Source organism: Notechis scutatus, chromosome 2, assembly GCF_049901735.1.
Source record: "Notechis scutatus isolate UNSWTSFEM ecotype Mainland chromosome 2, rNotScu1.2, whole genome shotgun sequence".
Lineage (NCBI taxonomy): Eukaryota > Metazoa > Chordata > Lepidosauria > Squamata > Elapidae > Notechis > Notechis scutatus.
In genome coordinates, this window is record NC_142010.1 from 250,319,658 (window position 1) to 250,343,272 (window position 23,615).

The 23,615-nt window shown below is 39.3% G+C and overlaps 1 protein-coding gene across 4 annotated transcripts in view; it reads left to right on the forward strand.

Moving 5' to 3' along the window:
• Positions 1 to 824: 824 nt before the first annotated feature.
• Positions 825 to 23,615, forward strand: part of CCBE1 (collagen and calcium binding EGF domains 1) — a 200,355-nt gene continuing 177,564 nt past the window's right edge. For 2 of the 4 annotated variants that reach the window (XM_087958554.1, XM_087958552.1), the window contains exons 1-2: positions 825 to 1,088; positions 1,261 to 1,341. In XM_087958554.1, the coding sequence (XP_087814680.1) occupies positions 928 to 1,088; positions 1,261 to 1,341 (242 nt within the window). In that variant the 5' untranslated portion in view covers positions 825 to 927. The remainder of the gene's footprint in view (positions 1,089 to 1,260; positions 1,342 to 23,615) is intronic. The other 2 variants (XR_015748266.1, XM_026666377.2) reach the window with 2 other exon arrangements.

Genomic DNA, 23,615 nt, shown 5'->3' on the forward strand with positions numbered 1-23,615 from the left:
AGTTACCCACCGGCAACCTCCGGGTTCACCTTCCCCTCCTCGTCCTCGTCCTATCTTTGGGCTCAAGCTGCCAGCCCCGCAGGACGTGCTCCTCGCGCGGGGTCTGGCTCTCTGCCCTTTCTCCTCCTCCCCCCCCACTCCAGGGTCGCGATTCCTCGTGGCCGGCCTTCCTTTCCCCTCCCGCGACAAACTCCTCCCCACCCCGCGCCCCTGGAAAGCGGCTGGCCTGGCCTGCAAGGTTGCACAAAAAGGCCCCCTGCCAACCGGATCGCCCGCTCGCCCGTCGGCTTTTTCGAGGGCGGCTCGCTCGCCCCGCTTCTCTCTCTCTCTCGACGGCTTCCAGCCGCTAGACTTAGAAAAGCGGCCCCCTCCCGCCCTCCGCCCTTTCTCCGGCACCTCAGGGGAAGGCGGCTGGGCTGGCCCTCTTGCCCTGCCCTGCCCCACCGCCGGGTTCTTCTTCCCCAGGTCCGCATCTGAGGCGGGAATCTTTTTAAAGTTGAAGGGCAACCGACGCCACCTCCGGAGGCCCCTTCCCCGAAGGCAGCGCGCGCCTTTCCTTTCTCCCCGCGCCCCAGACACCAGCTGCTCGACCCGGTCCTCCTCTGCCCTCAGCTTCCTCCTGCCCGGCGAGCTTCAGACGAGCCGCCCGCCCTCGCCGCCCCGGCCGTTTCTTCCTGCCTCCCTCCCTCGGCTGGCCACGCCAGGCCAGCCCGCTCTCCGCTCGCCCTTCAGCGGCGTCTGGTGGCCCCTTCTCAGCCCTGCCCGCTCCGCTTCCCGCCGTCCCGCAGCGCGCCTGGCTGGGTGGGGGGCGGGAGGGGGTGAAGGGAGGGCAGGCAGCGGCCTCTCCGCTTCCTCCCTCGCCTGCAGCCCGCCCGGCGGCGGCCAGAGCCCGTGCGGCGCGGATCGCGAGCCGCCGAGGGACGCCCGATGGTGCCGCGCGGCGACGGCGGGGGAGGTGCCAGGCGCCTTCTGCAGCTCGCGCTGCGCTCGCCCTCGCGGAGCTTGCGCCTCTGGCTGCTGCTGCTGCTGCTCCTGACGGCCCTCGGCCACGCGTGGACCTACCGCGAGGAACCTGAGGAGAGCGACAGGTGGGTGGCGCGCGCGGGGGGGGGGGGCAGAGCCGCGCCCGCGTTTTTTCCTTTTTCTCCCTCCCCCTCCCCGCCAACCTCGCTTTGCCTGGTTCTCCAACCGGCGCTGCGCCGCTTCCGACGCCCGTTGGGCGACTCAGCGCCCGCCTCTCCTTCTTGTCCGCCCTCGCAGGGAAGTGTGTTCCGAGAGCAAAGTCGCCACCACCAAATACCCGTGTTTGAAGCCCGGCGGGGAACTCAGCACCTGCTTCAGGTGAGTGGCGCCGCGCGCTCGCGCCTTGGCCGCGGGTGGAAGAGCTGTCGGGGTGTGTGTGGCGCGCGTGGTGGGTGTCAGCTTCTCCTAAGGACCGGAGAGAGGCCGGGTTTGGCGGGGCGGGGGAGCTCGGAGCCTTCCGTCAACTCGGAAGAGCCGGGCTGACGGTGCCCGCAGACTTCGAAGGGGGATCCCCAACTCGTCGCGCATGGTCGCCCTTAGCACCAAAGAGACCCGTCGAAGCCTTATCAGCCAACAGGTTTATTAGAGGAAGGGGCGTCTCTTCGGCGCTGCTGCTTTGGCTCCAACCCCCACCAGAGATGGGAAGGTGAGCAGAGGCATTAAAAGAGAGAGAGAGAGAGAGAGAGAAGTAGTAGGTGGATAAGTCCCTTTAGGATAGTAGTCATGGATCACGAATGGATATCTGTGTCCCAGGATAATGTTGCAGGATCCAATTTGTCACCAGAACCAGAGGTTTTTGTCTTCCGAGCTTTCGAACCGGTGCTGAAGCCCATCGTCAGGGAACATCTTATGTTTATGGATCTTTGAGGAATTCTTAAGAGCTCTGTAAGGGGCGTGCATAAGTGCGCAATCATGCCTACAGTCCTTGTCCTATTGTCCCCATTTATTCGTACCCATTTCCTGTATTTTTACTCATCTTTATACTTATACCTATTATCTTGTAAGTGATTGACAAATCAAATAAATAAATAAAATAAATAAAATTCAGAGAAAATTCATGTCTGCTCCCAGCACTCCAGCATGTATTATTGGCCCATTACAGTCCCTTCCAAACCAGTGGTTCTTTTCTTCAATTTAAACCAGTGGGTTCTTCAGTTCTTATGACCTTTCCTTACTTGCCCCTAACTTTGGTGCCAGCTAGGAATCTCGTTTTCTAAGACAGGTTTAAATCCTCCTAAACTATACAGGTGTTTCATTAATATTTATTTTGACCATCTCAAATTACCTACAAGGTGTTTTGTCAAGGTGACTTGGTGGGAGATCAGGTGATTGGCAGATATCAGAAGGAGGCAGGATGGGGGCTGGTGATAGGAACAGCAGTGTTCATGCCATATAGTTTTTGTTGACTCTTGGGTGAGAGAGAAAACTAGCTCAATAGTGAAAAAAGACAGCTGATCTACTATAAGCCACTTATTCTGACTTCAAACAGCTGTGAAGCTGGCCATGAGCAGTTACAAGTAGGCAGGCAGAGGATTAAACTGCAAGAGTCTTGACTTGAGTGCTTGAAGTTTTTTCTCATTTGCCCATTGCATGATTTTGTATACAGATCTCTTGCTAGCACTTATGTAGTGATCACTGCTTCCTTCCAAGTCCCTTCTGCCTTGAAGTTATAAATTGGATCTAACATAAAAGCTGTACTAAGGCATTTCACAGATAAGTTTGTTCATTTTAGCCTGAAATGCATTTACTGCCTTCTCTCTACCCTCACAATAGCTTTACATAAAAGTGCATGTAATATTCCCACACGCAAGAGGAAAAGATTTTTTGGTGTATAAGGAGGCAGGCTGTTCAACCTTTGTATATTTCTGATTACAGCTGATTGTCAGAAGCTTCCATAAGCCTGGCCCCTGATTACTCAGTATAATTAAAACATGAAATCCTAGAAATGCTTTCTGTACTATCATATGAGCCAGGCAAAAGACATGTTTGATCTAAAGAATTACAAATGAGTTGTATGTTCATGCTCCCATGTGTTCTAAACCACTATTTTTGGAAGAGAATATGAAGTCCTGCACACTCCTTATATATATGCTTATATATCCTGCACAGTCCTTATATATATGCTTATATATCGGAGCTACAAATTCTATTTCTTTTTCGTTTGATAATTTAAGGGTTTTTTAAGTAAAAATATCACAGGTAAGGATCGTAAAAATACCTCATTTTTTCCTTTTTAGTTTAACACAGAAAAATCAAGATATATGGGAAAATCCTGAATAAAATTACTTGTATTCAGAACCCTGTAACCTGATCTACCATTGGTTTGTTTGGAATGTGGTTAATTCTGCTATTGATAGTCTTTTTGGTTTTGGTTTGGAAGAGTTTTCCAGTGACTCTGAAAATAGCTAGGAAACAAAAACCAAAACATCTTGAATATTCATTAAGTCCCACTGAAATCTGTTTCTTTAATGAATATGATGATGATCTAATTTAAATTTTAACTGATTTTGTTTCCATGTAGGTTCTGCGCTCCTTAAGCATAGCCAAAACATTTTAATTTGTATATGTAATTCAAATTATGAATCATAGCAATGGATCTGTAAACAGATTCCCACCAACTTACTAACAAACTTTGCTCTTGTATTGCACAATGTGTGCTAATTGTATTCAGAATTACAAAATATTTTAAAGAAGCAATGAAAAGTGAAACATAACAAACTTGTACTTCCAAACAGATTGAAAATCTCTCTCCCTCTCCCTCTCATAGTTCAGATATGAAATTTTTTCATTTGTAAGAACTACTTTCTCTACAATCTTCCCTGCCCAAATATCTTTTTTTAATTGTTTAATATCATACATTTCCTTTCTATGTTGAGCAGTGTGCTCTCTAGGTGTCCAAGGTGTTAACATAAAACATCATTTTCATCATTATGATCATATATATATATAAACAAATATACAATAATATATAAACAAATATATATAAACAAACCAATCATATTATAACATATTTTATCTACTTTAAAACATGTAAAAGAAGATTTGATTAGCCATCTGACAATCATTGTGCTTTTCAAGTGTTATTTTATGTATAGACTATCTTGAAAACTTAATAAATTGAAACCTACTTTCAGGGGAAAAAAGAAAATTACGGAATGTATTAATAGTTAAAGGTTAGTGTTGCTGCTATCCTATTTACAAAATTTACCAATATGTGTAGTGCTGAAAATCTAACTGCTGTAATTTATGTTTGTTTTTTCCTAGTACTGACAGGAACTTTTGGGGGAGAAGGAAGGCAGAGAGTATTTATCACAATTTTGTAATACAAGGGAACCAATATTTCCCTTCAGCTTAGAAGTTGTGTTTTAATTATAGCAATGCCTAAACCAATGGTCAAACCACAGATAGTCCATGAGGATTATTGACATGGGTCTTCAGCCTTCCTGCATTCACCATTGGTCACTTGGTCTCTGCTTGCTTGCCACACCAATATGTTTCACTACCATTCAGCTGTCTTCTTGCCATCTCAATGCCCTGCTTCCTGATGTTCACCACTACTCAGTTCTTTTGATATTGTAGAACTCTTGGTGTTATATGAATTCCATTTCCCTAAAAAGATTGCTCTAAGGAGCTTGTGGATTGGTGGTGATCAAGTGGGCATTTTTTTGGTTCCTCTCTGGAGGCTGTGAGACAACACTGCTTACATGGAAGGATAATAGTGGAATACTAATTGTTTTCTTTATTTTGTGCTAATACCTTAGTACTGAATATAGAATAAAAAAAGCAACAGATACAATAACATGTTGGGGATTTCATGGAAATAAAAAGCCAATGAGATGATGCAAGATGCATCTGTACGATGCTATTCCTTTTGCCTACAGTCTTATTTATACAGTAGTCCTGATTTAAATTCTCTAATTTAGAATTCTCCTGGTTTAGTGACTGCCTCATTTAGCAACTGTTCCAAATTACAACAGTGATGACAAAGTACTGCCATCAACCAGTCCTCAGATTTATGACTTTTGAGGGTCTGTAAAGCAAAGGAAAGCTGAAATAAGATCAATAGGCAGAGTCACAGTTTCACTTATGACTGCTTCACTCAGTGATAGCTATCAGTCCCAATTGTGATTGCTAAATGAGGACTAAATGAGCATTGGTATGAATTTATTTCTCACAACATTATTAATTGTTGTTTTAGATTTGTTTTAATGTTTTTTTTTACATTGTTCAGAGACATGCTTATAAGGAGGGCAGCTAGATAAATTTGCTAAGTAGATAAAAGACAATGTTACAATTGATAATAACATCATAATATAAAATAAGGATGCTCTAAATTAAAAGGTCCAGGACAATATTATAGAATAATATTAAGCTCTATACTTTCAAATGAACAAACATTGATTTTAAATCAATTTTATATTAAATAAAATAAGACAATATTAAATAAGTAATTCATATTAAAATGTTATAAAAATAACTTTTGAGAACTCTAATACAAAGTAACAGTTCATTCTTTGCAATCATTCTTCTGCTCCCAAACTGTCTATCTTGTACTAATCAAGAGCTGTCTGCTGTTTATACATAACATTTTTTTCAGTTTGTTACATTAATGCTGGGCTTGAATTACTAATTTGTGAAAATGTTTCAGTAGCAGAAAAACTCACTGAAACAAACAAGTGAGGTACAACTAATAATTCTAAAATTCAGAGCACAAAACAAGGGCAGTTCCTAACTTGACTATGCTAAGCAGAATTTTGATTTCATGCAAGCACAAATATGACTGTGATTAGCTAATAGATCCTCCCACCTGTTTGTACATTTTATGATATGAAGATTTATTATTTATTTGTGTTTTTTTTAAAGTAATACTCTTTATTCATATTGAAAACATCATTCCTCCGGCACGTAGACTGGTCTTTACCTTTCTGGCCTAAAGACTTGGCTTTGCCATCTTGCCTAAGGATAGTGTTGGTGTGTAGAGTCTGTGAAAGACTACATTGTTGGTAAATTGCATTATTTTCTGGCAGACTACATTTTTAATTGTTTTTACTGCTTTCAATGGGTTGTACTGGTTTTTGTTGTGCGTTATGGTATTTTTTTGTGTTTGCATTTAGTTATTTATTGCATTTTTTGTGTTTGCATTTATTTATTTATTTATTAAATTTTAAGTATTGGCCATTTTGCCATCAAGTGACTGAAGATAAAAACTACAGTGTAAAACATTAACATGATTATATTATATTACGTTATGTTACGTTAATAATAATAATACTTTATTGTCATTGTATGTATATACACAGTATACATATACAACAAAATTCACATAACACCCAGAGACCAGTACCAACATGCACACACACATGACAATCCCCAAACACACCCCCACCTGCAAAATTCCCCGCCCCCTAAAAACACACAAGCATCCACACACATGTTACGTTACATTACATTATATGGGTGTCAAACTCGCGGTCCGCAGGCCAGATACATCACATGCTGGCCACGCCCACTCAGTAAATGGAGGGAAACGTGACAACAGCATGTTGTCATGGGTTTCACACCCATATTATATTACTTTATATTATATTATATTATTATATTATATTATATTATATTATATTATATTATATTATATTATATTATATTATATTATATTATATTATATTATATATTATATTATATTATATTATATTATATTTATTATATTTATTATATTATATTATATTATATTATATTATATTATATTATATTATATTATTATTATATTACCTATACTATACTATACTATACTATACTATACTATACTATACTATACTATACTATACTATACTATACTATATTTATTAACAAAAATATTAACATATTAACAAAAATATTTAAGGAAGAAGCTAATGTACAAGGGGTTGGAGATAGACTCTCAGTTTTAACTTTGTGAGCCTTGTATGTGAAATGATTAGCTATATAAATTAAGCAAATAAAAAGAATAGTCTCTTGAGTATTTTACAGAGTAAAATCATCACCCGTAAAACCAAGACATTTCCCAGATCATAACTCCCACTGGCCTAATAAAATAACTTCAAAACAAAATCCTAGAGATCAGTGGAGGAATGGCCATTAAAATCCAGTGGGTTTCACAACACCCAGTTGTGCGAGGCTACATGGGATATTCCACAACATCAAGGCCATCACTTATGCTGTTGAGAAGATGCAACCCCAAGCAGACGCTATGGAGGATGTTACAAATTGTGCTAAATCATGTTTGAGGAGAACATTCCCAAATACAGGCAGTCTTACAACAGTTCATTTGATGACCGATTGAAGTTACAATGGCACTCATGTGAGTGTTCTTCACATGACCATTGCAGAATCCCCATGGTCACATGGTCAAAATTCAGACGTTTGGCAACTGACTCATATTTATGACAATTGCAGTGTCCCAGGGTCATGCAATCACCTTTTGCAACCTTGGGACGAGCAAAGTCAACAGGGAAGCCAGAGTCACTTAATAATTGTATTACTAACTTAACAATTACAGTGATTCACTTAATAACTTTGGCAAGAAAGGTCGTAAAATGGGACAAAACTCACTTAACAGCCATCTTGCTTAGCCACAGTAATTTTGAGCTCAGTTGTGGTTATAAGTCAAGACTACATGTTTTGACAATAATGTCAAATGAAGCCACGAGTGTGGGTTCATAAATCAAGTTTGAATTCTTATCCAAAAATTTGGATTAATTTTTCATATACAAAGTTTAGTTTAAAATGCTATTCTGGATAGGATAGAAAAGTATACACAAGCGCAATCTTAATTATTTTACTTAATTTATTTATATTCTTTAATAGAGAGAATGTTTGTTTAACTGAGTGAGCTGCACATTTTTCCAAACATTTATTTTGTGGTCTATGATAATGGAAACAATGGCCTAGGCAATTTATGGTAGAAGTTATTCTAAGAGCAAATTGGTGTTTCTTTTCTTTTTTTTCAAATTGGACATGACTCAAGTGTTTGCAAGACAGAATTGATATGAATATTGAAATAATGTGAACGTTTTCTGGCACTGCAGAAATAGTTGCCATATAAAGATAGCATTGCCATTTTCTAGTTCATTTTGTCTTCTATTAGCCAAGTGGTATTGTGTAATACACAAAAGCATTGCTTGCAGGTTTTAATTACACATTGCATCATTTTAAGGTAGCATTGTATTTTAAGTGAAAGCCTATAAAATATCAGCTTGGAAATGGAAGGTTTTGTAAGTGATTTACTTTGTGCAGATAGTAGCATTGAAAGACCGATGCTCTTTTTATCAATAGAATGGATTAAGTATGTGCAAAATGTTCCTGGTTCCATGCACAAACCATTTCAACTATGAAACAGCCACATTCAGCTGGTCATTCCATGTGGATTCAGCTGGGCTTGGTCAAAACAGAAATAGTTGTGCTATGGGCAGAAATATTCTGGAAGAGGGACAGGGACAAAAAAGGACATTGACTGTTATAAATAGTGACTAAGGGAGAAAGAGAAAGATCAATGAGTTGACGAATGGGCTACCTAGAGTAAACAGAGAAATGAAATGCACTACAGGTAGTCCTTAACTTATGACTGTAATGGAGCTTGCCCATTACTGTTGTATGTTAAAACAGTTGTAAAAGAGTCAGTCAAGAGACCAACCTGATTTGATGACCTTTTTTGCAGTGGCTGTTAAATGAATGTGATGGTCATTAACAGAACACTGCAGTTATAGTTACCCTAACCCAGCATGTGCACTTCCAGATACATTTCTTGGCACCTGACAAGTGGTTGACATTGCCTTCTTCCAGTATGTTCTTTCACTTTCCAAATTTGCATACAGCTATTCAAATAACAAGATTCAACTTTACTTAACACCACTTAAAATTGGTTATTTTGATCCAAAGATGCTTTTTCAGGAGGCAACTGGACTTTCTTGTTTTTTCTTTGAAGACATTTCACTTCTCATCCAAGAAGCTTCTTCAGCTTTGACAGCAGAGTGGGAAATGGAAGGACTATTCTGTTAGAGCTGAAGAAGCTTCTTGGATGAGAAGCGAAATGTCTTCAAAGAAAAAACAAGAAAATCCAGTTGCCTCCCGAAAAAGCACCTTTGGGACAACCATGACCTGGATGACTGAGATTCTCTACAGACTTGATTGTTTTGAGTTCAACCAAACTTAAGTAACTGATATCACCTTCTATGACCTATATTGTTTGCAGAATTCAAGCCTTAATCTCTAAAGGTTAATAATTCAAATTTTATTTTGAAGTGAACATTTAAATATTTGCAGCACAAAAGAATAATGCCACATAGCAATATAATAAGGCAAAGTTAAGGGAGAAAGTAATGAGGCCGATTATACTTCTTGTTAAGGTACTATGGGTGGGCTTCAAGGAATATTACAAACAACTCGAGAAAGAGCATGCGAACTATTGTTTGAATATGCAAATTATGTAGCTGAATCATAATCAGAAAAATATGCAAGTGTTTTTGACTGGAATACAGCCATCAGCTTGAAGGGCTTCCATATAAAAGCTAAACATAATGTATCTGAAACATAGTGCATTTGGCTGTGTGAAAGTGTGAAATTGCCCGAGACATTTCTGCTGTGATTATCATTGTATCAACAGTACATACTTGGTGTATCTGCAAAGGTCTGCATTATGTTGTTATGACACTAGAAGACTTGTAAGATGTGCAACTATTGTGGTTTATATGAAGTAGCTTTCAAGGGAAATATTCTCTTGGTGCTGAAGTCAGAAGATAATGTGTGTCTCTGAGACACAGTGTGCGTCAAAAGCAGCTGATTACCCTACATGTGTAAACATTTGCTATAAGCTGCAAGCTAGTCAAGAAGATGTATGGCAGGCTTAATGGTTCCAGGCTGTTTATAAAAATTGTTAACTAGACCCAGGCAGACAGCAGTGATTAACACTGAAAGGGTCTGACATTTTCCTTAGTAAATACTTCGGCCTCTGTTGGCATTCAAAGCTGGTTTGGTGCAGCCAAATGAAACTAATAATTACTTGTGCTGCTGGGTGCACCTGATGAAAGCAATTCCTTTTCAACTTTATGGCACCAAACCACTCTCATGGTTTGCTTATTATCGGTAGATCCCCTGATCTGCAGCTTTTTCAGTCCCTGCATAAGGAAGGGCACATGAAAGATCCCCAAACTATTAATTTGACTTTGTGGCTGCAGTCCAACAATGCTGTGCAGTATGTGGATATATGAGAAAATGATGTACGGAACCTTGGCATTTGTAGAGTTTTCTTCTTCTATAACAATTTACATTGCTAAAGAAGCAAACTTTCCTGATTTGAAAATTGATTTTTTAAAAAGGGGTGGGGGGTGGGGGGCTGTAGAGCAAGCTTTGGCAAGAATCTCTGATCCTGGAAGCATGATTGCCAGCAACAGCTACAAGGAGTCAATTATATGAGCAAATAAATTTAGGTATCCTTAAACTCCAAGGGCAACTAAGGAATTTAGTCGAGCCAAAAAGAAAAACATTTTCAGCTGAAATTTGGAATAACTTTCAGTAAAAAATAAAAGTCAGGAAAAGAAAAAGGGGTCTAAACCTATGCTGGAATTGTAACCAACAAGAAGGGACATTTTATAATGCTTGGTGGATGTATAAAAAAATCAGAAAAATTTGGAATCAGTTACATACACTAATAGAAAGATTTTAAAGATACAATTGAAACCAGAGATATGGGGTTTTTTTTGGTATTGATGGATAAGCAGCTGGAAAAAAATTATGGAACTTTGTTTTTATATATGATGACCACAGTGAGATTAGTATATGCACAAAGGTGGAAAGATTTGACTTTATCCATAAGAGTCAGAATGCATGGTTTTTGAGGATTAGAATATAAATAATAGATTATAGAAAAATGTAAACAATGCCGTAACCATGGAGTAAGTGGTTATTTTACATTTATACTTATAATTGCTGTAAAATAAAATCAGAAGCCATATCATTACGATTCTTTTATTTTATTTCTGCATTCTTTTATTCCTTCTCTCATTTCTCACCCTTCTTTCATAGCAAATATTAGTTCTGGTTCATTCTTACTCTGTATTTAAATTTTTAATAAAATGTTATTTAAAGAGGAAAAGAGAAAGGGGGTACCTTCGTTTTTGTAGAAATGCGGCTAGTTTTCAACTTATGACTGTAATGGATCCTTCATTACACATGATCTCCTTGCTTAATGACCCCATTGTAGTCATTAACTGATCCCACAAGTTGTTAAGCAGAGCATGGGGTGCCTTGGATGGGGGAGGCACCAGGAGTCCAACTGCAGTCCCAGCCCCACACTGCAGCAGCTCTCCAGCTCTCATGTGTCTGCCTTGGACCTCCCCCATTCCCCGAGGCACCCTTCCCGTCTTAATAGGTCCCCACAGGCCTTTGCCAATTTCCCCACCCCTCTGGAGCCCTGGAGCCCTTGGACTTGCTTCCCTTCCTATGGGGCCCTACATCTTCCTCTCCACTCCTCCAACACAGATTGGTCATTTTTCAGAAAAACTTCAGGAAGCAGCCATTCTTCTACACAACCTTCCTACACAGTGGAGGCCGCATGTTGCTGTCCCGGAAGTCCCCAAGGATGCCATTTTGGGAGCAGCTGCAATGATTAGTGGCCTCTTCAAAATGGTGCTTGCTTCCTTGGCAGTACCACACGGCTTCCTTTGTATAGAGAGGTTGAGAGGAGAAGCAACCAGTTTCTCCCCCTTGAATGTGATATCCAGGGGGTGGGGACAAGAGTATAGGATACGGCGGGGGGATACATGCTGCAGTGTCCCTGCAATTGGTCGTAAGGTTGGGTGGGTGGATTGCCAAACACCCACATTTTGTTTATGTGACTGCGAGGGCAACACAACACCCATAACCTCAGGCCAAAGTTATAAGTCTCTTCATTCAATGGCTTCCTAATTTCCAACAGTTATTAAAAGAATGATTGTAAGTCAAGGACTCTTATCACAAATGCTGGGGTGGGTAGGATTTAGATCAGGGGTGTCAAAATTTCATTGAGGGCCACATCAGGGTTATGTTTGACCTTTGGGGGTTGGGAAGGGCGCGTGGCCAGGGGGCACGGCCAGCTTGATGCCACTCGTCGAGGCTTCTTTTTCAACCGTGATGGCCTCCTGCAGCCCTCTGCCAGCGGAAACGGAGTGTACATGTCCTCCCTGAGCTCCGTTTTGCTGCTGTTTCCAGGGTGACCTCGCAGGCCAGGTCTAACACCCAGTGGGCCAGATCCGGGTCCCAGGTCTTGAGTTTGATACCCCTGATCTAGATAATTCTAGTAGTGGCCAGATATTTATGCTAAGTTGTTTTCATCTTTCTAAACAAAGGTTTTGAAGTTGCTGATTCTAGCTTACTGCAGGCTCTCTATTTATTGGGCTTAGTTACCTTCTACTGGTGTCTCATTAAAAATGAGAAGATCTCAATAAGGGGAAGACTGTGACTGAACAGGTCATGAACTCCAAAAGACATCTTGTTGCTCAGGTGACACAATCTGGTGTTATAGTTTTTACACTGCAGAATATGTTTGAGTGACTAATAAGCAGGAACAAAGTAATGAGGCAGTGATGGTGATGTGTTAAAAGAAGCAGTGCCATAAAGGATACTAGATTATTAACTCCATCCATTCTGAGCTAGAAATGGACAATATGTGATCTTCCATAACCTTTTGGACTCATTCTCATTAGACATGTTGGTGATCAGCAATCTCTGTTCTCCATCCCTCCCTAATTAATTTGTGCTGAGGGAGAGTGGATGTTGTCCAGCAATGAAGTAAGATTTACATACAATTTTATCTAGGGCCTGTTCAAAATCTCTCATGCAGATAGATTCCTTTAACTCAGTGCTATTTTGATGTGCTGTGATGTCAAAGTTTGCACTGACTAGGATAATGGAATTGTCTCCAATATATTTGAAGGGCGTCGTGTTGGGAAATGTGGTATGAATGCATTCAAATATATCGGAATGGAAGTGTTTGGGACAGCATTTATTTTCTTTTTCAGCCTCTATAGGAAATTTTGGATAATTGCCTACTGAAAGATGAGATATTTCTCCTATTTGTTAAGGATCTGCAGGTGTGTGGGGTTTGTGTGTGAGAGTGTGTGTAGATAGATAGATAGATAGATAGATAGATAGATAGATAGATAGATAGATGTCTCTATAGAGATGCATACTGTAGATATAGATATAGATCTACTGTAGATATAGATATAGTGACTTCAGATGCTTCACAACTCACTGGAGTGGATCCAGAGAAAAACAGTGCCTCATTGAATGATCTTCATAAATCCAATACTTCTCAGTGTTTCTTTATTTCCATCTTAAATAAAAAGAAAGAACAATCATGCCTATGACTGATTCCTGCTGTTGAATTTTAGCAGCATCATGGGTATTACTATCATTAAAGTTCCAATAAAATCTGATTGAGTTTCACCTTGCCAAACATCTGATTTGCCTTCTATTTCTGCACCTTCTGGACATTATCTTCTATTTCTAGAATATTTTTATTTTCTAGATTAGTACTTTATATAATCTCAAAATATCCTTCTCTGCTAATGTCTACTATTTATCTGACAATGGTTGCTAAACAAAATGTTTTTATTATTTGTCCTTCTGAGTAATTCTGCAAAGGCCAGTTTATCTTTCTTACTAAATTATACTGCCATATTTGGATGACACAAATTGGCTATAAAATGTTAGAAAAGAGAATTCTTTTTCTCCTACCACTCCTGTGTCCTTTGTTTCAGGGCTCTCCAACCGTGGCAACTTTAAGCCTGATGGACTTCAACTCCCAGACTTCAAAGCTGGCTGGGGAATTCTGGAAGTTGAAGTCCTCCAGGCTTAAAGTTGCCAAGGTTGGAGACCCCTGCTTTGGTTGGTTCTGACACAGAACTTCTGATAGATTCAAGTCCTTCCCACGCTGGTAGGTTCGGGGTTGTTCTAAACACAACAGAATTCTCTGTACTTTCTTTGCCTTCTTACCAGTTAGCTAAATGATAAACAGGTTTGACAGAAACAAGGAGAGATGGAAGTTGTTGCTGAAGTTACTGTGGACCATGTGTCTGGTGGAGGCCACAATTTTCTGTGGAAGAAAGACTTCCAGGAATGTCAGGGAAGTGAGAAGATAAGCAGAGGCAGCTGCAATTTTGCAAAGAAGAAAGGAACAAGTAAAGAGGTAGCGTTCCAGTAGCCAGAAAAAGGATATGCAGAGAGTGAAGCAGAACAAAGGCAGAATGCTGGAGGAGAAAAAAAATTAGGAAAAAGAGGGATTGAAAGCAAAAGTTAAGAGAAGGGTAGTTAAAGAGCGCACCACCCATTTTGGCAGAGATGATATCTTGATTTATAGGGTGCTCTTTGAACGTCTCAAACAATAAGCTGTGAAAGTAGCATACAAGACTCAGATACAAAGCTAAAGACAGGTACTGGAACACTCCGTAAATGTCAGTAAGTGAACAGGAATTAATCTGAAGATTAGGAAATGGGATTTAATAGACACTGAGTGAAATATTAAGGTTTAGGACATTTTGTTAATAAACTGAAATATAACTTTTATAACTGTTGACCAGTAATCAAACTCCTAGTAGGGCAAAGACAGCCTTACACATCATTTGGCTCGTGTGTCTACAATACCAAACAAACTCATGACATTCTTATAATATTAGACAGAACTTCTTGGAATGTCCATACAATGCGACTGGAGCTTTTCTTCAAAGAGTCTGACATTACTATGAGCATATGGAACATTTTAAATGCTAAAGAAATCTGCAAGATCTCCAGGGCTATTTTGAATTATCAGTAAATTAAGTGAAACCCTCCTGTGATCTTCCAATTTTTAAAGGCAGGGGAGAGACTGAAGCTTAGCTGGACTTCATGTGTGGTTTTCATTCAAAGTGTCAGGGATCTGTCTCCATTTGCTTCCAGCAGTGTCAAGGGCAAAATTACTTTTCATCCCTAACTACTATTGCTTTTCCCCCTTTAATCCTCTTTGTGGGCATTTGAGGAAGGATGTTCATCTTTGCACGTAGCTTTCTCAAGTGCTTGTAAATCCTACCAACTATAGCTTTCTGACAAAAATTTAAAACAGACACGTGCATAGGATTAGATGGTTTAAAAAGGCTTGATAGAAAATTCCATCTGTCTACGCAAGATGATTTGAACAATGGTGTTCCATAAAGGGTAATTTAAAAACCATCTCAATTTTTCATATTTGGATTTCAGTTATCTCCATTTTACTGGGGCTAAGCCATTCCATTGACTCAAGTGGTTTGTGGATTGCAGCCAAAACAAAGCATATGGAAGGAAATTACTGGATGATTGCATCTAACCAGTATCTGTGCGGTATTGTCTTATTTTGGCATACGGTACAGTACGAAATTGTGATGTACCATGTAATCAAAAGATTTCCCATAACATCCATAAATTTTAAGGTGGGTGGTAGCATGGCCACATCCTATTCCTCCACAGTAAGCTGGTGCGGTAATTCATTCAAAAGTTAACAAATTAAAAAACTGAGGACAACATAGTGTGACTTTTCCAAGGCCACCCAGCAAAATCCTTGGCTAGGCTCTGATTTGAACATGAGTCAAGAGCCAATATAAACTTTTTTTTTCCATTTATTTGGGAATTGTTTTTGTAAACTGCCAAACCAGTGGGCTGGTTCTTTGAATGGCAATGGGGCAAATTGTTTAGCTTGATTTTCTGCAGATCTACTCAGAAATAAGCCCTGAGTTCAGTTGGACACTCTTCCATGAAAGAATGCTACAGAACAAACCTACATGGCTTCATTTCAAAATAAGTTCTATTGCATTTCTGGAACCTGTACTCATGTGTGTTTGTATTTGCACTTGTTTGGGGTAAATAGGTCCCCTGAAATGTCGGAGTTTATTGAGTTGCATGCCTCTCAACCGTTGGGGCATGGATTTTAGAAATCCTAAGAGGCCCAAGTATTTCCATCTTGAGGGGCTCCTATAACTTTATAATAAAAATAAATTAATGACACATGAAAAGTAAATGAGGCTATAGCAGAACGAGCCCTATGCTTCCTAGCTTATTCCTTTTATTGGCTACCTGGCAAAGCTTCTACATGCCACCCAAGAACTATAAAGAATGAGGGGCTTAAGAGTTGTGGGGTCTGGATGGGGAAGAACAGAATCCAGCTAGCCCTGGATGATGATAATGATGATGATGATGATGATGATTGTTGTTGTTATTATTGTTATTATATCTTTAGTGAAATTCACAGCCTTTGGGGCTGGTTGGTAGCTCGAGTCCTAACCAAGGATCTAGGAACTGTTAAGGTAGCGTTGGAGGATATAAGCTGTTCAAAGTAGGGTGGTTTTTTGTAGAATCAGGGTACTGAAGTCTGATAAATTCACAATTTCCAAGTAGCGAGGTAGCCCTTTAGGTATTGCTCCAAGGGCATCATCATCATCATCATCATCATCATCATTATTATTATTATTATTATTATTATTATTATTATTATTATTATTATTATTATTATTATTATTATTATTATTATTATTATTATCACATGAAACTCAGTCAACTGAACATTTTAAAATGTATCACAAATACCAGTGATTGGTACTAATGGTTGATATGGTTGCTGCCAGCATCCTAGGTATCAATCAGGTATCTTCTTAAAATATACAATGTTCCGAGTAGCACAGTTTTTTGCACTTCCGCTGGTATTATTGCAGGAAGCTTCAATTTCTTGATGTGTTTTGTAAAATTCTTGGACATGGTACCAAGTGCCCCGATGACAATGGGTATCACTGTTACATGTTTCATCCATAACCGTGTAGTTTCAATGGCCAGATCACAATATTTCGTGATTTTTTTCCTCAGTTCTTTTTCTTCGACTCTGGCATCTCCTGGTACGGCGATATCAATAAATTGTACATTTCAGCCCTCAACAACCATAATATCTGGCATGTTGTGTTGTATCTGGCAGCTAATTAGCAAAAAAAAAAAAAAAGTTTCTCACCCAGCCGACACACTTTCACTCTCAGCTCTTCCTTACCGGAGCTGTCCCGACTTCAGCAGCTATGGAGGCTGCCTCTCCGCCGCCAGCAATAGGACTTCTTCCGGATCGAACCAGGGACTTTGCGATGTCCCTGGGATCCAGGAAATGTGCCCTACACAGTCACCGTCTCTACGGGATGGTTTAGGTCCATTAGAACCAACCGGGGCAAAAATATCAGCTGTGATCTCGGAGCCCCGAGATTACAGCTGTATCGCGAAACTAAGCTCCACCTTCTCCCGTTCCCATGACCAGTTGCTAATTAATCCACTGGTCATTATGCAAAAATACACCCTACCTGTATCCAAAAGTTCCCATGACTTTTGGATACAGGTGGGGTGTATTTTTTGCATAATGACCAGTGGATTAATTTAGCAACTCGATCATGTCTAGCTTTGTAGTCAGTTTGTGTGATTTTGCTGCACTCACATATTAAGTGTGAAACATTTTCAACTTTGTCATTGCAAAGTCGACAGTTTGGATTGTCAGTGGATTTTTGTATCTTCTTGTTCATGGCATTAGTTTGTAGTGCTTGTTCTTGAGCAGCAAGTATTAAACCTATCTTTTTTCTTAATGGTTCCTCTCTTAAGCCATGCCCATGTCAAGTTGTTATCACATTTTCCTTCAATGTTTTTCAAGTGCTTTCCATGCAAAGCTTTGGTTTTCCATCTATTTAATCTGTCATCCAGCTGTTTTTCCTTATATTCTGCCTTTGTTGCTGTTATTTTTATAATGTTCTCCGTTTTCACAGCCTGCAGCAATTTTTCTGTACTTTGGCTCACATAATCATTCAAAGTTCATTTTTTTCTTCTTCTGTAGTTTGATGGATTTGCAATAGCCCTCTACCCCCTATTCTTCTTGGCAAATATAACCTGTCAATGTCACTTTGTGGACACTAAATTTGAGTCACTAATAGTAGTAGTAGTAGTAGTTGTTGTTATTATTATTGTTCTACAAAAACTGGTTCTACCAAAAAACCACCCTACTTGGAATAGCTTATATTTGAATTCTTTTATTGGCCAAGTGTGATTGGACACACAAGGAATTTGTCTTATATCTTCCGATGCTACCTTAACATTTCCTAGGTCCTTGGTTAGGACTCAAGCTCTTGAGCTACCAACCAGCCCCAAAGGCTGTGAATCTCACCAAAGATTAACTACTACCACCACAACAACAATAACAACAACAACAACAACAATAATAATGCTGGCAGCTACCCATATCAACTATTAGCACCAGTCAATGGTATTTATGATGCATTTTTGAATGTTCAGTTGATTGAGTTTCATATTTAATGAATAAAGTAAATAATAAGAATAAGAATGATAATATTCATTGCACAGTCAGCCAGATATTTAGACTGGGTTTGGCATTTTTGTGTACCTATCGAGTCCTTACCCAGGACCTGGGATAGACAGATCTGGATGTTTGATGGTGTTATACAGGTATCGTCATCGCAGGATGGAAGCTGTTCCAAGTAAAGCCGCCTTCTGCTATTGACTGATGGCAAATTTGTCAATGCCAATGGTGTTCAAGTGATGCTCCAGTTGTTTTGGAATTGCACCCAAGGTGCTATTACTATTGGTACTATGCTTGCTTGTCTTTGCCACAGTCATTCTATTTCTATTTGTATATCTTTGTATCTTGTTATCTTCTCTTCTACTGTCTCCAGGCACTACCACATCCACTATTTAGACTTTTTTGTCTTTCTTATCAACGGTTGTTAAGTCTGGGGTGTTATGTGGCAAGTGCTTGTTTGTTTAAATTCTAAAATCCCAGAGCAATTTAACTTCTTCATTTTCAATGACATTTTCTATTTTATGGTCCCACCATTTTTTGCTTGCAGGCAAATGATATTTCTTGCAGATCTTCCAATGCACCATTGCTGCTACTTTGTCATGCCGCTGCTTATAATCAGTCTGTTCAATCTTCTTGCAACAGCTTACTAGGTGATCTACTGTTTCTTCAGCTTCTTTATCATCATCTTCATCATTGCCATTTGGGTTCTATCTAGTATATTATACTTTGATTTTAAACTTTTGTGTACCATCCAGATTTATTGTTGTAGGATGAAATGGCTGTACAAACTGTTTTAAATAAATAATTAAGACACTATCTTGCTGATCTGGACTGGAATTATTGGATTAATTGGATTAGGTATGGAAAAGAATCTACAAAAGAATTCCAGGGATGCAGAATAGATTGGGAATTTGGGGGGAAAATCCAGAAGAAGGCAGTAATAAGCCATCTCCATACCACAACTAAGAAAACTTGCATGGAGACTTTTCTGCTATTGTTACAACTATATAGAAGACAGTGGATTGTCAATTTAGCGCACATACGTGCTGTAACTGAAATAACAATAAAGCATTTTAAAATGAAACAAGTTGTTCTTGAATTGTTCTTCAAATAAATTGACTATTTCTTCTTGAAACACTTGCTTTATTTTTATTTTTTTAAGCATTTACATACTGTCCATCTTATAACTGAACCTGGACAGCTCCCAATCAAAAGTTAAGATAACATATAAAACCATATTAAGACTATAAAACTTAAACACATTAAAACATTAAAAATAACAAAAACCTGTCACTGTCAAAGTTCTCTGATGTCTAATCTTATTCCAGTGCTTTGGGGGGTGGGTGGGGGGAGCCAGATCTTCAAAGCTTTATGGAAGGCTGAAAGGGTAGAAACTTCCTGTCAAACTTCAGAGGGGAGGAGAGTGTTCTATAGGGCAGGGGCTGCCATGGGAAAGCATTCTTCCTAGCTCCCATCAGATGGCAATATTTAGGGGAAGGACTAGGAGAATGTCCCCTCTGTCCTGATAGGATGGGCAGATGTCCTTAAGGAAAGGTATCGTACTGTTAACATTGAAGCTTGTCCTTTTTTAGAAGATATTTTTTCTTGCAATATGCTGCAGCTTGAGATAGTAACTGTAATAGAAACCAAGCACTCTATAGTGGCAAGAACTAAATAATTAGATTTAATAGAAAAGAATATATGTAACTCAGCTGGAATCCTTGGTTCTCCCTGAACTTGAATTGCTTGCAGCCATTTCATAACCAACTAGGTAATATCATCAGCATTGATGAGTGTGTGGTTTCCTCCCTGTTTATATGTCCTGTCAGTGGGAGGGGGGATGTTTTTTTTCTTTGTAGTTCATTAGAAGGAATTACATTGTTTTGCTTTATTGTTTGCCTGGTGTTAATCCCTTTTCTGGGTTTTGTTAACTGGAGAGGATGAATTCTGGTCTGTTTATTTCCTTCCTAGCCTTTTTAATGATCTCTTTAAATGATGTATAAATGTGGTTTATTTGTATGTGTCTATTAATGGCTGATTTGTCAGAATGCCAAACCCTCTAGGTTTTGATAACTGGAGAGGATGAATTCTGGTCTTTTTATTTCCTTCCCAGCTTTTTTTAATTGTCTCTTTAAATGAGGTGTAAATGTGGTTTATCTTTATGTGTCTATTAATGGTTGATTTGTCTGAATGCCAAACTTTCATGAATTCCTTAACTCAGAGAGCACCAAGGACTCCACAACAAGATTTAAATTCAGCTTTCAACTACTTGGAATTGGATTTCATCTTCTTGTATTTCTTGGAACTGAAATTATAAGCAAAGATATTTCAATTGATATGAGGAAGAATTAACCCTCGAAAACATCTTGATTGGATTTATAATGATTGTTGTGTGGTGTGTATGTGTGTGTATGTGTGCGCGAGAGAGAAATGGATAATATGGCTTGACTTACTTTTTACTTTTTGTTGTTAATGATTTTTAAACATCTGTTGAGTTATAACTGAAGTCTGGCAGCATCTTTTTTCTTGAGGAAGTCTCTTCTTCATGGTTCACATTTAAATTCTCTGTTTCTTAAGTAAATAAAGTAGCATGTAAACAAGACCTAAATGCATAAAAATGAATTTTTAATCAATGTGCATGTGCAAGATGAATATTTGCTAGAGTTGAGTGCATTACAATAATTTTATTTTCATGTCCATCTTCAACATTGGGATCATGATCAGTTTGGTGTAGTGGTTAAGGTGCTGGCCGAGAAACAAGGACACTGTAGAGTAGTGGCCCCCCAACCTTTTTCGAACCAGGGACCAGTTTCACGATTATTTATTCTTCCACGGACCGGTACCTGAGTAACGTGAGACTCCACCGCCATCGGGACGGCTCTTCGTTCGAAGCCACCACCACCCTTCGACGAAACTGAGGCGCGAGCACCCAAACGCCGCTTTCCAACTGAAAAACCAGAAGCACTTTCCAACCAAAAACCCGGAAGCAACCGAAAACCCGGAAGCGCTGTCGAAACAAGATGGCGGCGCCCAAGCTTTGCGGCCCGGTAAAAAATGATCCACGGACCGGTACCGGTCTGGGGACCGGTGGTTGGGGACCCCTGCTTGTAGAGTTTTACTCCTATCTTAGTTAGGTAGGAAAGCCAGCTGGGTGATGTTGAGCCAGTCATTATCTCTCAGCCTAACCTTTTCCCCATTTTTCTGTCATTATTTTAAAAGCAATAGAAGAATAAAGGTAAAGATAAAGCTTTTCTCTGTCCATTCATGTCTGACTGTGGATCAGGGGTCCCCAAACTTGGCAACTTTACAACTTGTGGACTTCAACTCCCAGAATTCCTCAGCCAGTTATCCTCAGCCAACCAGCAATGCCAAATTTGCCAAATTTGGAGACCTCTGCTCTAGATGGTGGTGCTCATCTCCATTTCTTAGCTAAGGGAGCCAGCATTGTCTGAAGACATTTCCATGGTCATGGGTCAGCATGACTATATTGTATGCTGAGATGTATGGAATGCTGTTACCTTCCCACCGAAGTGGTACCTATTTATCTACTTGCATTTGCATGCTTTTAAACTATTAGGTGGGCAGGAGCTGGAGTAAGTAAGAGGAGTTCACTTTGTCTTGAACCTGGGCTGTCAGCTTTCCAGCTAACAAGCTCAGCATTTTTAATTGCACCCCAATAAAAGAACAAATTTTAAAAAATGGTTACCACAGTAAAAACTAAACTTAGAGAAAAAGAAGAGAAAAAAAGAATAAAAAGTGCATAATAAAAAATAAGAAAAAGAAAAGAATATAGTAAAGAATATAGTAAAGAAAAGGTATAGATATATAAGAATATAAAGAAGTAACTTGCAACTTCCAATGTAACAAATACAGATAAATTTATAACTCTAAATAAATAAGCAAACAAAGCAAATTTGAATACTTTTTATCTACAAAGAATCTTGAAATGGCTGGCAGGAAGATCAAGGAATCATAGGGTTAAATGGGACCTTGGAAGTCATGCAGCCCTGTGCAGGAATCCTCAAACCATCTTTAGGCAAATGGCTGACCAGTCTTCTTTTGTAAACCTCTAGTGATGGAGCATCTACAGCTTCAAAAGGTAGACTGTTTCATTGCTTAATCGTTCTCACAGACTCGAAATCCTTCTCCTTCTCCTTCTCCTTCTCCTTCTCCTCCTCCTCCTCCTTCTTCTTCTGCCATATCCATCATCAGATATTGGAGATCATGTTGGCGACCCTATTTTTATCAACTGTCACATGAAAAAGTGCTGTTGAGATTTGTCCAAACCAGTCACTTAGATTTTGAAGCCACAAAGTTCTTCTATTGCCTGGACCTCATTTGTCTTCAATCTTTCCTTGGAGTAAGTAAGAGGAGTATTGGAGGATTAAGTGAAGTGTGACATATTTTTCCAGGTGTCGCAATCACATGTCCAAAATATTCTAACTTTTGCTTTTTTATGGTCTTGATGATTTCCCTGGGCTTTCCCAGGTGGCTTATCACCTCCTCATTTCTGATTTTATCAACCCAACCTATACATAACAGCCAGGGGCGAATCCACATTTCAATTGCTTCTAGTCTCTTCAAGGGGCTTTCTGTCAAAGACCAACTCTCCACTCTGCACAACAGAATAGAAAAGACATGGAAATTGCCTCCTTATTTCAAATTTGGACCACTCACTATACAGTAGTAATGCTTCCATTGATTGGTTCTTGTCTTACCGTGAGTGCTCTGTGGAATAAATCCACACCCCTTGCCCTGTGACATCTGTACATATATTGGAAGGTTGCCATCATACCTGCCTTAACTTCCTCTTCTTTAGGGTAAACATATCCAGTTCCTTTTAACCTCTCCGTGGAATTTAGTCACCAACCCCATTACCATTTCTGTTGTTTCTCTCTACTTCATTTCCCCTGAAATAGCTTCTTTGTGTTCCAGGCATGGTCCCTAAATAAGATGCTTTGAACACAAGTCACTTGATTCTGTATTTAATTGAGCAAAGACAAAATGCACTGTTTATTTACGTTATGAGTATGAATGAAAAGTAAATTAAAAAAGCAGAGACCACTTGACCTTAGTTATGTTTTGGCATATTGCTTTTTTTTTTTTTTTTTGAAAATTTTATTTGGGTTTTCACAAAAACAAAATACAAATAAAACATCTTTTTTGAAAATAGCATGGTCCCAGGTTATCACTTCTTCATACAGACACAAAACTCAATTTCATGCTCATTTTTATATTCTAT